The sequence below is a fragment of the Panthera onca genome, chromosome D2 (assembly GCF_046562875.1).
Source record: "Panthera onca isolate mPanOnc1 chromosome D2, mPanOnc1 haplotype 2, whole genome shotgun sequence".
Classification (NCBI taxonomy): Eukaryota; Metazoa; Chordata; class Mammalia; order Carnivora; family Felidae; genus Panthera; species Panthera onca.
This window is the reverse complement of record NC_138349.1, coordinates 39,933,634-39,948,579: the sequence shown is the minus strand read 5'-3', so window position 1 is coordinate 39,948,579 and position 14,946 is coordinate 39,933,634. Positions and strand designations below refer to the sequence as shown.

Sequence of the window (14,946 nt, the reverse complement as noted above, 5' to 3'; positions counted from 1 at the left end):
TGCCCTTTCCTTTGAAAACCTTGTGGGAAGAGAACATAGAAGTAGGTATAATGTCACGTAAAGTCAGGGGCTGGATTGGAGTTCCAGTTATCCTTCCCTTTTTCCTGTCCTCCATGTGAACACGCATACATTTGTAGTTGAGAAAATTGTGATCTGCGAGAACTTGTGATTTGTATGTGGTCGTAAAACTTAATTAGTAGCAAAGCCAGGACCAGTATCTAAGAGGCTTGGCTTTTAGTGTTCTTGGTATTCCATACTGTTATCAGACTTGAGTATTTGGTGATTTATGTAGATGTGTCTTAAAAACACCCATTTTCTTGCCTGTTCAGCAAATCTTTTTCTTTTCTTCTTTTTTTTTTTTTTTTCTTTTTAAAGATGATATCTTCTCCTCTGGTATCCAGGCTAAGACAACCAAACCAAAAAGTCGATCTTCACAGGCAGCACCTGAACCAAGATCTGAACAGAAGGTGTCCAACATATTTGATGATCCCTTGAATGCCTTTGGAGGCCAGTAGAGCAGGGTATCACATCTCACTCTTCAGCTACATCCTTGAGTTATTGATGCTGTCTTACGTGCTCATCGTCTTAATTGAATTAGAAAAAGCAAATAATGAAACAGTACACCTTTCTTACCCAGCATACTTAGTATTTTTCTGCCCTGGTTTTAATCATGCTTAATACTGCAAAACAAAAATAAATATTTCACAGTGTTGTTTTTTTTTTTTTTTAAACTATATTTTTATTTAATTAGCCTTGATGGGGTCACAGTATGATTTAGGGCATGTTGGAGAAGAAACCTCTGTGTGCCTTTCATGAGTGGGCGGGAATTCCAGAGGAAGCAATGGCAGACAGATGATCAGGAGTCTTCCTTTCATGGATAAAAGCCCTAGCTTAGAGCCTAGGCAGGTGATAGAGGAAGGGGATGGGATTATGTATTTCATGACTCTTTGCAGTCTGAGAGGAGGTTTCCTCTTATTCCAATGAATTTTGAAAATGCCTCTATAGGTTAATTAAGGCAAGGTTTGGTAAACTGTGGCCCTCTTGTCTGTTTTTGTAAATAAAGTTTTATTGGAACACAACCATGCCCATTCATTTACATGTTGTCTATGGCTGTTTTCACCCTACCTATGATGCTGGAGTTCAGTAGTTATGACAGGATGGCCCACAAAACCTAAGATATCTTCTATCTGTCCCTTTACAGAAACAGTTTTCTGACCCTTGCTCTAAGGCATCCATTTCCATTTCTTTGGAACTTTGAAAAACGCAGAATGGACCCAGATACTGGAAGGAAAAGTGCTGAGGATGGAAATGTCCTCCTGTAGAGCAGCACTCACTGTTCCATAGAACTTTGAACTGATGGGAATATTCTATAACTGTTGTCTAATGTGGTAGCCACTAGCTACACGTGTAGCTGACCCCTCCTCCAGTCTGTGTTTTCTTGGACTATGCCTCCTTGGTGCTAAGTATTCAAACTATAACCATGGCACAGTCTTGTTCTTTTTGGTTTTTGTTTTTTTTTAATTTGTTTTATTATTATTATTTTTTATTTTTAGGGAGAGAATGAGGGAGAGGGGCCCAGGGGGAGAGAGAGAGAGAGAGAGAGAGAGAGAGAGAGAGAGAGAGAGAAAGGATGTTAAGCAGGCTCCATGCTCAGTGCAGAGCCTGATGTGGGGCTCAATCTCAGGACCCTGGGATCATGACCTGAGCTGAAATCAAGAGTTGGATGCTCAACCAACTGAGCCACAGCCTTTTTTTATTTAAAAAAGAAATTTTTTTAATGTTTATTTTGAGAGCACACGTGTGCTCGTGACTGAATGGGGAAGAGGCAGAGAGAGTGAGGGAGGGGGAGAGAGAGAGACAATCCCAAGCAGGCTCTGTGCTGCTAGCGTAGAGCCCAAATGCAGGGCTCTACCTCCCGAACCACAGGATCATGACCTGGGCCAAAATCAAGAGTCAGCTGCTCGCACAACTGAATGAGGCTTTCAGGCACCCCATCCATGGCACAGTCTCGTAGGCAGGCCCATTTGGTTTCACCAATCCTGAAAGCACTAACTTCTTCCTTGGGCACTTTTAAGATTGAACTTGGAATGGCTGATTTTGAGAGATTTGGTAGAGCTCTCACAGATCAACTCTTCGTGCTGCTCTGCTGTGAGAGTGACTTGATGGCAGAAGAGAGTGCTTCTACCTTCTGTTCCTTAGGTTACTTGTGTATACCTACTCCTGAGGCTGACTCAGTAAGCATTTGTTAAATGGTTTTCTTTGGGAATGGTCAAATCTACTTATCCATCATTGGGACTGATTCCAGGAAATTCGTAAGAGAGGAAATACGCAAATTCCTATTTTGAGAGGCTTCAAAGGGGGAGGGAGATAATCATAAAATCTCTTTAAGGGGCTCCGATCTATTCAGTATTGGAGTTGAAGAAGGAACTGGTGTTGAGAGCCTGAAGATGAGGGTCCTTGGGTCTCCTCATAAACCCCAGGGTGTGCTCAGCATTGGACTGTTGGAGAGTAATTGATGGGTGGGGTCTTAGGAGAATGAGATGTTGGGGTTCATCTTAGATTCATTCCTCTGAGTCACAAGATGAGGATGATGAAGCTAGGAGGAGGATTGTTCACTATCGTTTGGGTGATTCACCTAGTGAAATAGGCCAGTTTGGGAAATCTGTTAAGGGTTGAATTTAGAACATGTGGGGAATGGAGAGAAAACAAAAGTGGGTGTGGGGGGGGCATTTCAGGTTTGTAAGGCTTATGTGGTCTTTTAGGGTGTACACTCGGAGTTCAGCGCCTTGGGAATTAGAACAGAAAAAGGAATGTAGCTGAGTTTACCCAACTCAGATTTAACTGCTCAAGGTGTCCATTCTAATACCTGTCCTACACTTCTCAGTCCATGAATTGGATGAAGAATGACAGAGACCAACAGAGGGTATTCGCTTTTGTCCTTTTTAACCATGTACAGCAATGGCCCCATATTTCAGATGAGACCATTGAGGCCAGAAAGGAAACCGTGAAGCACAGGAAGGGGTGATCTGTTAAAGGCAGGACGGCCCTGCACGGGGTCTGGAAAGGACCAACTGGAAGGCGTTTGCCTGCTACCCTCCTCACCCCAGCACTTGGGCCACGTCCAAGAGCGATCTTAGGATGGCCTCAGGCAAGGTGCAAGCCATGCTCTCGGGCCTGAAGCCAATCTCGCCGCTCCCAGGAGGCCGTGCGGCTTGTCTCTGGCCCGCCCAATTCAGTCCTAGTCAGGTGCCCAGTGTTGGTAATAAAGGGCCAACATCCGGGCCTCTCCTAACCGACACCCACCATCGAACGCTAAAGAAGCCCCGGCTACCGAGCAACCGCCGGCGTCGGGCAGCCAGGCCCCGCCCCTGCCCGTGCCCTCGCTGATTGGAGGGTGACGTGAGCGCTGGTGAGTGATTGGTAGGCGGTGGCACAAAGGGGCGGGGGCGCGGCGGCGGCGGCGGCGGTGTGTTTCTCGTCAGTGCCTGCCGCGGCGTCGCTCGCGGGGCCGCGCCTCTCTGTAGGCCTGCGGGCGGGCGAGACAGTGGACGAGACAGACGGGGAGGGCGCCCGGGGAGGGCGCCCTGGGCTGCGGGCCGCTGAGCGGGTTCGCGCTGCTGCCGCCGGCCTCCGCGGGCCGGAGAGGAGGGCCGGCCGCTCGGCAGCCGGGCCCCGCCCCCTCCGCAGCCGCTGCCCTGAGACCCGCGCGGCGCGACGCCTTTCCTGAGGAGTCTCCACTTTTCGTCCCTCCGCCGAAGCGACGCGGGTGTCCCGCCCCGTCCCGTCCGACGGGTGCTGAGCCGCCAGTCGCCGATTCTGACGCGGAGCTTGTGCACTACCCCCCAGATCAGGCCCGTACGTGTGGGTAGCCGGAGTTTATCCTGGAGGAGTACGGGCTGCGCAGGTGACCCAGTGGGCTTGGAGTGTGTACTTTGAAGGCTGGAGTAGACGTTGGCCTCCAAGGATTTCCAAGACCCACTAGAAAGAAGTTTAGAGTACAAATGCATTTAAGTGGTGGATATAATTCTGTAGCGTTATTTATTTATTTAAGAGCGAGCTTAAGCGGGGGGAGGGGCAGAGACAGAGGGGGGTGGGGTGGGGGAGAGAGAATCCCAAGCTGGCTGCCTGCCCAGACAGCAGGGAGCCTGACTGGGGGCTTAAAATCGTGAACTGTGAGATCATGACCTGAGCCAAAATCAAGAGTTGGATGTGTAGCTTCTATTTAAAACAGGGGTGTTTTTCACCTAATTAGTAAAAGGCAGTTTGTTAAAAGCCAGTGTTTTAAAAGGTTGCATAACATTTTGGATCTCTTTGTGTTGGGGGAAATTTTTAAAAGATAACGGCTCTCCTCTGGCTAATAATCTTTAGAACAGGGTAAAGCTGATTGCTAGTGAAATTACTTACTTCAGTGCTATTATTGCCTTACCTATCTTTAACTTCTCTCTTATCTTTGGTAATGTTTTTTAGAACTTTTTCAGAAGAAAGAAATATTTTTGGAATGAATTTAGGAATTTTTTTTTGATGCCATTACTCTTACTAGCTAAGTATGTTTTTTAATTGGTAAAAATTCTGGAAGTACTTTTTTTTTTTCTCTACTCACCTGTTTTTTTTCCTTTTGCTCTTGTATAATTTAACTGTTCACTTTCTTGCAACATTTCCCATCCTGTCTCTGAATCTTCATTGCCTCTCGTTTTCCAACAACATAGCGTTCCATAATATGTTTAGTTGAGAATGACCACACGGTTATTGTGTGTTAATACTGTTAGGTCTTTGGTCTGCTGGAACTTTTCATTTGCTCCTTTGCCATCATCTAGTCCTCCAGGCTGGCTTAACCAGATTTCATGGCCTCATTTTGTCCTCTGTTACTGTGATTTCTACTGCTCAGGAGAGGTATAACTATTTTTGAGTCATACATTTCAGGTTTTTTGAGTAGGCTGCATACGTCCCAACACAGGGCTTGAACTCACGACTCTGAGATCAAGATCTGAGCTGAGATCGAGTCAGCCGCGTAAGTGACTGAGCCACCTAGGCACCCCACATTTTAGTTTTGAATTTGGTTACCTGCTTTGCTCCTTTATGGATTTTAGAAATTTCTCCATTGATTACGGCCCAAACTTACAGTAGGTGTCCCAGTGCAGTGTAGTGCTGCACTGGGTTGCTGTTTTTCCTTTAGCCCATAGTTGCTTTATCCATTCTCATTATAGATGAGGGACTTCCAAATCTGTTACCCTCTCCCAGCCCCAGCTTTTTTTTTTTTTTTTTTTTTTTTAAAGTCGTTCTTATTTTTGTTTAACGTTTATTTATTTTTGAGAGAGAGAGCGTGTGTGCGGGAGAGGAGCAGAGAGAGAGGGAGACGCGGAATCCAAAGCAGGCTCCAGGCTCTGAGCTGTCAGCACAGAGCCTGGCTCAGGGCTCAAACTCATGGACCTACGGATCTTGGCGTGAGCAGAAAGTCAGATGCCTAACCGACTGAGCCACCCAGGCACCGCCCCCCCCCCACCCCCCCCCTCCTCCGCACTAGCTTGTTTATTATATTCAGGGTATTGTGGAAGAGTACTGTGGTGAAGGAAATGCTCCTTAGATCTTCTGTCTCTAAATTCCTTGGGCAGACACTGGTTACCCACGCCTTTATTTCTGTAATGTTCATTTCAGCATTCCTGACCTCTGACTTCTGTTGCTAGAGCTGCTACTATGTAGGTAGGAGTGCTGTTGATTTTGGGGAAACAGACACAGGTAATTCTTCAATACGCTGTTTAATGTAGCATGATAAGTATGTTTTTAAGAATACACATGTAACCCAGAAGCACATTATAAAAGCAGTTGGTTCAGAGGTTACGGGTTAGCTTCATAAAAAGTTATTTTTCCTAAAAGCATTTCAGTGTATTTAAGATATAACGAAACAAAACCTGAACAATACAGCCACTTATTTGGCTTATATTTAAGAGTAATGGCCTTTTACCACTACCACGAGCAATGTTACTAGCACAGTATTTTGTATTATCATATTTATTACTCATTGTTTTGATAAATAGTGTGATAGCACTCCTAGCATCTGTGCTTCCAGCATCAGGTTTTCTTTCTGTGATGCCATCTCTTTAGGATCATTAGCAGTCTTTACAGTGTAATTCAGGTTCCCTAATTGATTCTGCATCCAGTTACTGTTATAAAAATTCACCCTATAGCAGAAATCACTGTATGTGCATGTATGTTATCTGTTGGACAAACTTTGGTGGACTTACTGTGGAGTGAATCATAACAGGATTCTCATGGGAAAGCAGCATTCCCCCAAACTTTTGGAGCATATCCAAATATTTCTTCATCTCTAAAACAGGGATTATATATATATATATTTGTGTGTGTGTGTGTAAAATAAATAAATATATTTTTTTAATTTTATATATATATTTATTACAGATTTGTTCTAAGGATCATTTGAGAGAGTGAATATTCATTGCTGTTTCGTTGAACAAACTTATTAATGAGTACCAACATATGCAAAACACTGTGCTAGGTGGTGGGGTGGCAAATCAGATGTGGTCTCCCCCTTAAGTAGCTTATCGTTTAGGAGAATAAGAAAGCCATGTAAAAAGTGAAATTGATTGTTCTGGGTACAATATATGAGGGAGGTTGGGGTACAAAGCCATAAAAGGTTTTGTAGAATAGTTGCTATTTGAGCTGAGTCTTGAAAGATGATTAGGTGCTTGTCAGGTAGCCAAGTGTGGGGATGGCAGAGAGTAGAGCAAAGCAGGAGCAATGAGATAGAAGTGGATGTCTTCTGAAGCTGCAGGTGCACATGATTAGAGGATAGAAGTACAGAGGTATTGCCAGGTGGGATGACATAGATGTATAAATAGAATGGGGCTGGAAGGTGAGATGTACGATCTTAGGGTCTTTCTCAGAAGTCTGAATTTTGTTCCTCTTCTTTTTTTTTTTTAATTTTATTTTGAGAGAGAGCGTTTGCAAGAGAGCAAGTGGGGGAGGGACAGAGAGAGAGAGAGACTTCCAAGCAGGCTCTGCACTTTGAGCACAGATTCCGTTGCAGGGCTTGATCCCACAAACCATGAGATCATGACCTGAGCCTATATCAAGAGCTAAGATGCTCAACCGACTGAGCCACCCAGGGGCCCCTGAATTTTATTCCTATATACAGTGAATTTAATTTTGTAATTTTGTTCTATTGGCATTCTGTTCTGTAGAAGCCATCATAGGACCTGGAGCTAAGAAGTAACATGATCAGTTCTATACCAGTTAAAAAAATAACTATGCTCCACTCCATATATCATTAGGAAATGCAAATTAAAGAGATACCACTACACAACTATTAGAATCCAGAACACTGACAACATCAAATGCTGACAAGGATATGGAGCAGTAAGCACTCTTATTCATTGCTGATGTGAATGCAGAGTGGTACAGCCACACTGGAAGACACTTTGGCAGTTTCTTATAAATCTAAACACATTGTTAAGATCCAGCAGTCACTCTCATTGGTATTTACCAAAAGAGTTAAAAACATAGCCACACAAAAACCTGCACACAGGTGTTTATAGCAGTAATATTCATAATTGCTCAAGTTTGGAAGCAACCAAGATGTATCCTTCAGTAGGTGAATGGATAAATTGTGGAACATTTAGACAATATGGAGTATTCAGTGTCATAAAGAAATGACCTATCAATCCATGAAAGGACATGGAGGAAACGTAAATGCATATTACTAAATGAAAGAAGCCAATTTGAAAAGGCTACATAGTGTATAATTGCAGCTATATGATATTCTGGAAAAGGCAGCCTATGTGGATGGTAAAAGTATCAGTGATTGCTGGGGATTTGGGAGGGTTGTAGGATGAATAGGTGAGCCACAGGATATTTTTAGGGCAGTGAAACTATTCTGTATGATACTGTAATGGTGGATACATGTCATTATATGTTTGTGAAAACCAATAGAATGTACAACAGCAAGAATGAACTCTAATGTAAATTATGGATGTTAGGTGATAATGATGTGTCATTGCAGTTTCTTCAGTTGTAACAAATACACCATTCTGGTGTAGGATGCTGACAGTGGGGGAAGTGGTGCATGCGTGAGGACAGGGAGTATATGAGGAAATATATCTCTACTTTTTGTTTAATTTTGTTCCTATTACCTTGATACCAAACCCAGACAAAGATATATTAAGAACACTAGATCACTATTTCCTATGCATATAGATAGAAAAATTTTCAAAAAATACTAATCAAATGTAGCAACATATATAATTATACACCATATACAGATGAGATTTAGCTTAGGAATGCAAGGTTGGTTCAACATATAAAAACCAATGTTCTATTAAACACCATATTAATAGAATAAGAGACGAAAACCACATGATCATCCCAATAGACATTGGACAGAAAGGCATCTGGCAAAATCCAACACACTTCATGATTTAAAAAAAAAAAAAAACCCAGTTAAAGTAGTAGAGTAGATTATGTATGGAAACCCCACAGCTAAAATCATACCTTGTAGTGAAAGACTGAATGCTTTCCCCCTACAGTCAGGAATAAGACAAGAATGTCTACTCTCACCACCAAAATTCAACCCTGTATTAGAGATTTTAGACCAAGTAATTAGGTAAGAAAAGGAAGTAAAGAGTGTCTTACTGGAATGTTCAAGATTGGAAATGAAGAAGTAAAACATTTCTCTTTGCAGATGACATAATCTTTTATGGAAAAAATCCCAAGGAATCCACTAAAAAATTACTGGAACTAATAGATGAATTCTGCATGGTTGCAATGTACAAGATCAATATATTAGAATCAATTTTTTTTAAATTTTTTAATTTATTATTTTTTAAAGAGAGACAGAGAGCAGTCAGGGAAAGGGCAGAGAGAGAGGGAGACACAGAATCCGAAGCAGGCTCCAGGCTCTGAGCTCTTAGGACAGAACCTAATGCAGTGCTCCAACTCACAGACCGAGAGATCATGACCTGAGCTGTAGTCGGCCGCCCCACCGACTGAGCCACTCAGGTGCCCAAATATATTAGAATCAATTTTATTTCTCTATGCTAGCAATGAACAAATTGAAAATCACACCAACAATAACTTCATTTATAGTAGCATCAAAAAGAGTATAGTTCTTAGGAATATTTTTTTTTAAAGCAAAACTCATACTCTTAAAAACTAGAAAACTGTTGAAAGCAATTTAAGAAATTTAAATAAAGTGAAAGGCATTGCATGTTCATATTTATAAGACTTCATATTGTTGGGTCACCTGGGTGACTCAGTCGGTTGAGCGTCTGACTTCAGCTCAGGTCATGTTCTCACAGTTTGTGGGTTCGAGCCCCACATCAAGCTCTGTGCTGACTGCTTGCTCAGAGCCTGGAGCCTGTTTCAGATTTTGTGTCTCCTCTCTCTGCCCCTCCCCCACTCACGCTTTGTCTCACTATGTTTCTCAAAAATCAATAAATGTAAAAAAAAATAAAATAAAAAAAGACAATATTGTCAAGATGGTAATATTCACCAAATCTGCACACTTAACACAGTGCTTATTCAAAAGTCCAACTGGTGTTTTTGCAAAATAGACAAGTTGATCCTAAACTTCATATGGAAATTCAAAGGACCCAGGATAACCAAGAATCATGAAAGAGAAGAACAAATTAGAGAACTTACACTTCCTGGTTTCAAAACTTACTACAAAGGTGAAAAGACAACGTGGTACTGTTATAATGATAGACATGTAACAGATCAATGGAATAGAGTTGAGAGACCACAAGTAAACCCCCACATTCCCGGTCAGTTGGTTTTTGACAAGGATATCAAGACAATTCAATGGGAACAGAATAGTTTTTCCAGCAAATACTGCTTGGACATCTTGCAAAAACTTGCAACAACTTGCAAAAGAATAAAAGTGGATCCTTATTTTATACCATCTACAAAAATTCAAAATGGATAGATCTATATGTAAGGCTAAAACTATATAATTCTCAGCAAAATGTGTATCCAAGTAAATCTTTATTCCTTTTTTTTTTATGTTTATTTTTGAGAGAGGAAGAGACAGAGCATTAGTAGGGGAGGGATAGAGAAAGAATCCACAAATCCAAATCCACATCCACACATCCAGGCTCCAGGTTTTGAGCTGTCAGCACAGGGCCAGACATGGGACTTGAACCCAGGAACCACGAGATCATGATCTGAGCCAAAGTCAGATGCTTAACTGACTGAGCTGCCCAGGCACCCCAAAATCTTTATTACTTTGGATTAGGCCAGGTGTTTTTGTTTTGTTTTAAGTTTATTTATTTATTTAGAGAGAGGGAGGGAGAGAGAAGCCCAAATGGATTCTGCATTGCTCTGCATGGGGCTCCATCTCATGAACCATGAGATCATGACTGGAGCTGAAACCAAGAGTCAGTCGCTCACCCAACTGAGCCACCCAGGTGCCCCTAGGCCAGGGTTTTAAAATGTGATGCCAAAAGCACAAGCAGCAGAAGAAAAATAGCCAAATTGGATGTCACTAAAATAAACTTAGGCTTTGAAGAACACTGTCAAAGTTAAAAGGCAGCCTACAAAATTAGAGAAAATATTTGGAATCATGTATCTTTAAGAGGCTTGTGTCTAAAAACGCATTAAAACCCTTTTACAATTCAGTAATAAAAAGACAACCAGAGTAAAAATGGACAAAGGATTTGAATACATTTTCTGAATATAGATATTTCTGTGTAGAAGGTATTCAAATAGCCAATAAGCATCTAAAAAGATGCTCAATATTCTTAGTCATTAGAAAAAGGAAGTCACAATCACAATAAAATACTACTTTGCACCCACTAGGATGGCTTTAATCAAAAAAGCAAAAAAAAAAAAAAAAAAAAGTATTGGCAAGGATGTGGAGAAATCAGTGTCCTGGGAATGTAAAATGGCTCAGACCCCTTTTGAGAACAGTTGGCAGTTCCACAAATTGCTAAATGTGGAGTCCCTACCTAACCCAACAATTCCACTCCCAGACATACATGGGAGAGAAAGGAAAACGTATGTCCACACAAAAACTTGTAATCCAATGTTCATGTAGCATTATTCATAATAGCCCCACATTGGAAACAAGCCAATATGCCCATCAGCTGATAACTGGATAAATATGTGGTGTATCCATATGATAGGATGGACTTTTATTCAGCTATAAAAAAAGAATGAAGTACTGATGCATCCTAAAATGGATGAACTTTGAAAACGTTATGCTAAGTGATAGAAGCTAATCACAAAATACAATCATAAAATCACACTGTATGATTCTGTTTACGTGAAATGATCAGAATGGGCGAAATGACAGAAAGTAGATAAGTGGTTGCGTAGGGCAGAGAGGGAAAGAAAGAATTTGGGAGTGATGTCTAAAGAGGATGGGGTTCCTTTTTGGGGTGATGAAAATGTTCTAAAGATGATTGTGATGGTTGTACAATTCTGTGATTGTAATAAAAACCAGTAAATTTTAGATTTTAAATAGGTGAATTTTATGGTGTGTAAATTATATTTCAATAAAGCCATTAAAAAGATATACTTACCTGTCCCGGAAGATGTGTATCACCTGTCCTATTAACTCCTCTCCTTACAAAGTTTTCACATTTCTAATAACTATTGATTTGATTATTCCTATTATCCTAATTATACACTTATAATTTATCTTAGGACTTTGTTGCATTTGCCTCTCATATTCATTAGCCATTGTATGTTTGTGTGTAAAGATTATGTCTAATGTCTGTTACCAGTATTGTCATCTCAGTGCTGTACTGATAGATAACTTCTGGAAATCCAAATGCTTATTGATTATTTAGTGAGTCTTATTTTTAAGGAACCTATTAACATGGTTGCTATGCTTTTCTTCAGTGTGATTCAAAGGTACAGTGGTATAAAGTTATATTTTGTATGGGTTAAAAACATAATTTACATGTTTTAGTAAAGGATGTGCATAAAATTTTCAAAGTCTTGCAGATATATACCTCCATGCTGAGTTTGCTGGTTTAAATATTATTAACAACAATAATATACTTGTTGAGTATGCACTGTATATAAATAACTGTGCTGAGCTTTAGTAAGATACAGAAAAGTATTGTAAATATACCTGTTCTTAATAATCTTACAATCTAGGCGTGCCTGGGTGGCTCAGTTGGTTAAGCGTCCAACTTTGGCTCAGGTCGTGATCTCACAGCTGGTGAGTTTGAGCCCTGCGTTGGGCTCTCGGCTGACAGCTCAGAGGCTAGAGCCTGCTTTGGATTCTGTTTCCCTCTCTGCCCCTTCCCTGCTCACGCTCTGTCTCTCTCTCTCTCTCTCTCTCTCTCAAAAAAATAATAATCTTACGGTCTAATTGGGAGAGTGGTTTCAGAGACAACCGTGAAAGGTTTAGGATTAGACAAATTAAGTAATAAAATGAATTCTGGGGCTGTCTGGAAGATTATGGGCCAGAGTTGTTCAGAGAGTATGACAGGATGAACTTTCAGATTCGCTTGTTAAAAAAATTATTCTTGTTTTTTAGGTACAAAACTCAAAACATGAACAGCATTACATATTACCAATGTTCAAAGCTGATTTGGCTAGAACTGGAATACGGTTGCATACCACACATTCCAGAGGAATTAGGAAAGTCAAAGTAATGGATAACAGAAAAGATCCTCCATTCTTCAATGAAGATAACCTGGGAACATTTTACTACAAACTTCCTTTCTGTGAAACCATGGAGCTCTTCATTGAAACATTGACTGGAACGTGTTTTGAGTTGAGAGTTTCACCCTTTGAAGCTGTTATTTCTGTGAAAGCAAAAATTCAAAGATTGGAAGGTACTAGTTTTTCTTTGTTTTTAGGGTAAGAGGATTACATTTGTTCATCAAGAGCATATAATAACTAAGTTTTCTTATGGGGAAAATATCACACATGCATGGAATTAGAAAGAATAGGGTAGTGCACCCCCATCTATCCCTTACTTAGCTTTAATAGTTATCAATTTATGGTCTATCTTGTTTCCATTCCTACATTCTTCCCATCCGCTTCCCCTTCTACCAGATTCTTTTGAAGGAAGTCCCTGGCATCATGTTAATGGTGTGTAAAATAATATTTTAAAATAAATTTTCAACAGATTATGATGACATGCAAAATCTGCCACAACTACGTCACACTTACTTTCAACGGGAAATTGTAATTGAGTTCCCTTTTAGTGACCTTCTTTACCTACTTGTCAGATACTTTTCTTTTTTCCATGTGGAGATTTTCTAAGGGGTTTGGCTTATATTTTTGTAATTTGAAGTTTTCTTAGTATAGCAGGGATGCTGAATATTGTGCAGTGTCTCTTTGCTGTTTGCGTATTTGTGAAAGGTGTCATAGAGTACATTGTGTTAAAATTAGAGTCTTTTTTTTTGTACTTTGAAGATTCCTAAATTAAGTGATATTTGCCATTACAGTTGTTAAAATCCAGTATTGACTAGAAAATTAAGTTGTTCTATATAACACTAAATGGATCTTTGCTTTTTGAGCCAGCTGGAACTTGCTATAATTTAGAGGTAGTAACTAGCATTGCCCTCTAGTCCAGTTTAGGTTCAGAATTATAGAAGGATGAGTAGGATTGGAATTTTTTATCTTTATAAAGCCAAGAATCCTGGTATCCGAGCTTCTAAATATTTGCTGTGTCTCCACTAACTTCTATTAAGTTAGTGATCAGCTGCGTCCAGTGATCACATCAGTATATACACTAATGGTACATGAAACATTTTTCCCCCAAGTGATTTGCTGAGACATGGAGTCAGAATAGGTTATTTTGACATTGTTCTGCTTTTTTATTACGTGATGGTGTAATGGTATCTTTTTAGGAGCAGGAAGACAAAACCCTCTTGTGTTCTAAATAATCTCTGTATTTTCCCCCCTTTCATGCATTTTGAATAATCTCCATGCAACAAAAGCACTTTAGGGAGAATGTTACTTAGGTACTTAATATCAAAGGTAAATTTGAGGTTAGAGAGATTAGGGACTCATCCAAGGGAAATGTTTAGTTACTAACAGAGTTGGGTTCATAGCTAAGGTGTGGACTCCTTGTCCTCTGTAGGAGTAGGCATTGCCAGTGTAAAAACAGTGACTTTGTAGTTATTGGATAGTTGAAAACAAATAGACATTTATAAAACAGATAGAGTTATTGGGAAATTAAATGAGGTAATGTAAATATAAATGCAAATCCCACTGTCCTAACAAAATACCATAGACTGGGTGGCTTAAACAACAGGAATTTATTGTCTCACAGTTCTGGATCTGGAAAGTCTGAGATCAGGGTACTAGCATGGTCAGATTCTACTAAGAATCTTTCTGATTACAGACTTACTGACTTACAGATTTTCTTCCTGACTTAAAGACTCCCTTCTTGTTATATTCTCCTATGGCAGACAGAGAGAGAGAGCTCTCTGGCTTCTCTTCTTATAAGGGCACTGATCCCACCAGGAGGGTCTCACCATTATGACCTTATTTAAACCTAATTACCTCTCAAAGGTCATATCTCCAAATACCAGCACATTCGAGTTTGGGCTTTAAGATAACACATTGGGTGTGGGGACACAGTTCAGTCCATAGCACCTACAACAAGTTGTCAATAGATCTCAATTCCTGTTCCCATTCCTGACCCTCCTATCCCACACCCCTTTTCTTTTGTCCTAGTTGCCATACTTTTTTGTAACTTCTGCAGCCCATGGGCACTGACAGTCATTCTCTTCTTAAGGAGGCTTCAAGTAGGCATCTTTCATAAACAGTGAATTTTGATTTTTTTTCTGGGTTGTCTTTCTTTTTCTACCCAGGAAGACATTGGGGCTAAATTATCGGGTAAGACTCCCCAAGATAGAAGGATATGGAGTAGGGAGGATAGGAAGGCAGAGGTGACAGCACTCAGTTCATCCTTGAGGGAAGTGGCTCCTCTGTCCGACTGCTTTTCCTTCTTGGGTAGGTTTTGGT

General features: G+C 40.5%; 2 protein-coding genes across 13 annotated transcripts in view; both read left to right on the top strand.

Moving 5' to 3' along the window:
- Positions 1 to 1,079, top strand: part of WASHC2A (WASH complex subunit 2A) — a 62,176-nt gene extending 61,097 nt beyond the window's left edge. For all 6 annotated transcript variants that reach the window (XM_078434525.2, XM_078434524.2, XM_078434528.2 and 3 more), the window contains one exon: positions 376 to 1,079. In XM_078434525.2, coding sequence (XP_078290651.2) covers positions 376 to 515 — 140 coding nt within the window. In that variant the 3' untranslated portion in view covers positions 516 to 1,079. The remainder of the gene's footprint in view (positions 1 to 375) is intronic.
- Positions 1,080 to 3,299: 2,220 nt separating this feature from the next.
- Positions 3,300 to 14,946, top strand: part of ZFAND4 (zinc finger AN1-type containing 4) — an 88,060-nt gene continuing 76,413 nt past the window's right edge. For 2 of the 7 annotated variants that reach the window (XM_060642162.3, XM_060642165.3), the window contains exons 1-2: positions 3,438 to 3,904; positions 12,500 to 12,800. In XM_060642162.3, coding sequence (XP_060498145.2) covers positions 12,539 to 12,800 — 262 coding nt within the window. In that variant the 5' untranslated portion in view covers positions 3,438 to 3,904; positions 12,500 to 12,538. Of the gene's footprint in view, positions 3,410 to 3,437; positions 3,905 to 12,499; positions 12,801 to 14,946 lie in introns of those variants that run through there. The other 5 variants (XM_060642164.3, XM_060642163.3, XM_060642166.3 and 2 more) reach the window with 5 other exon arrangements.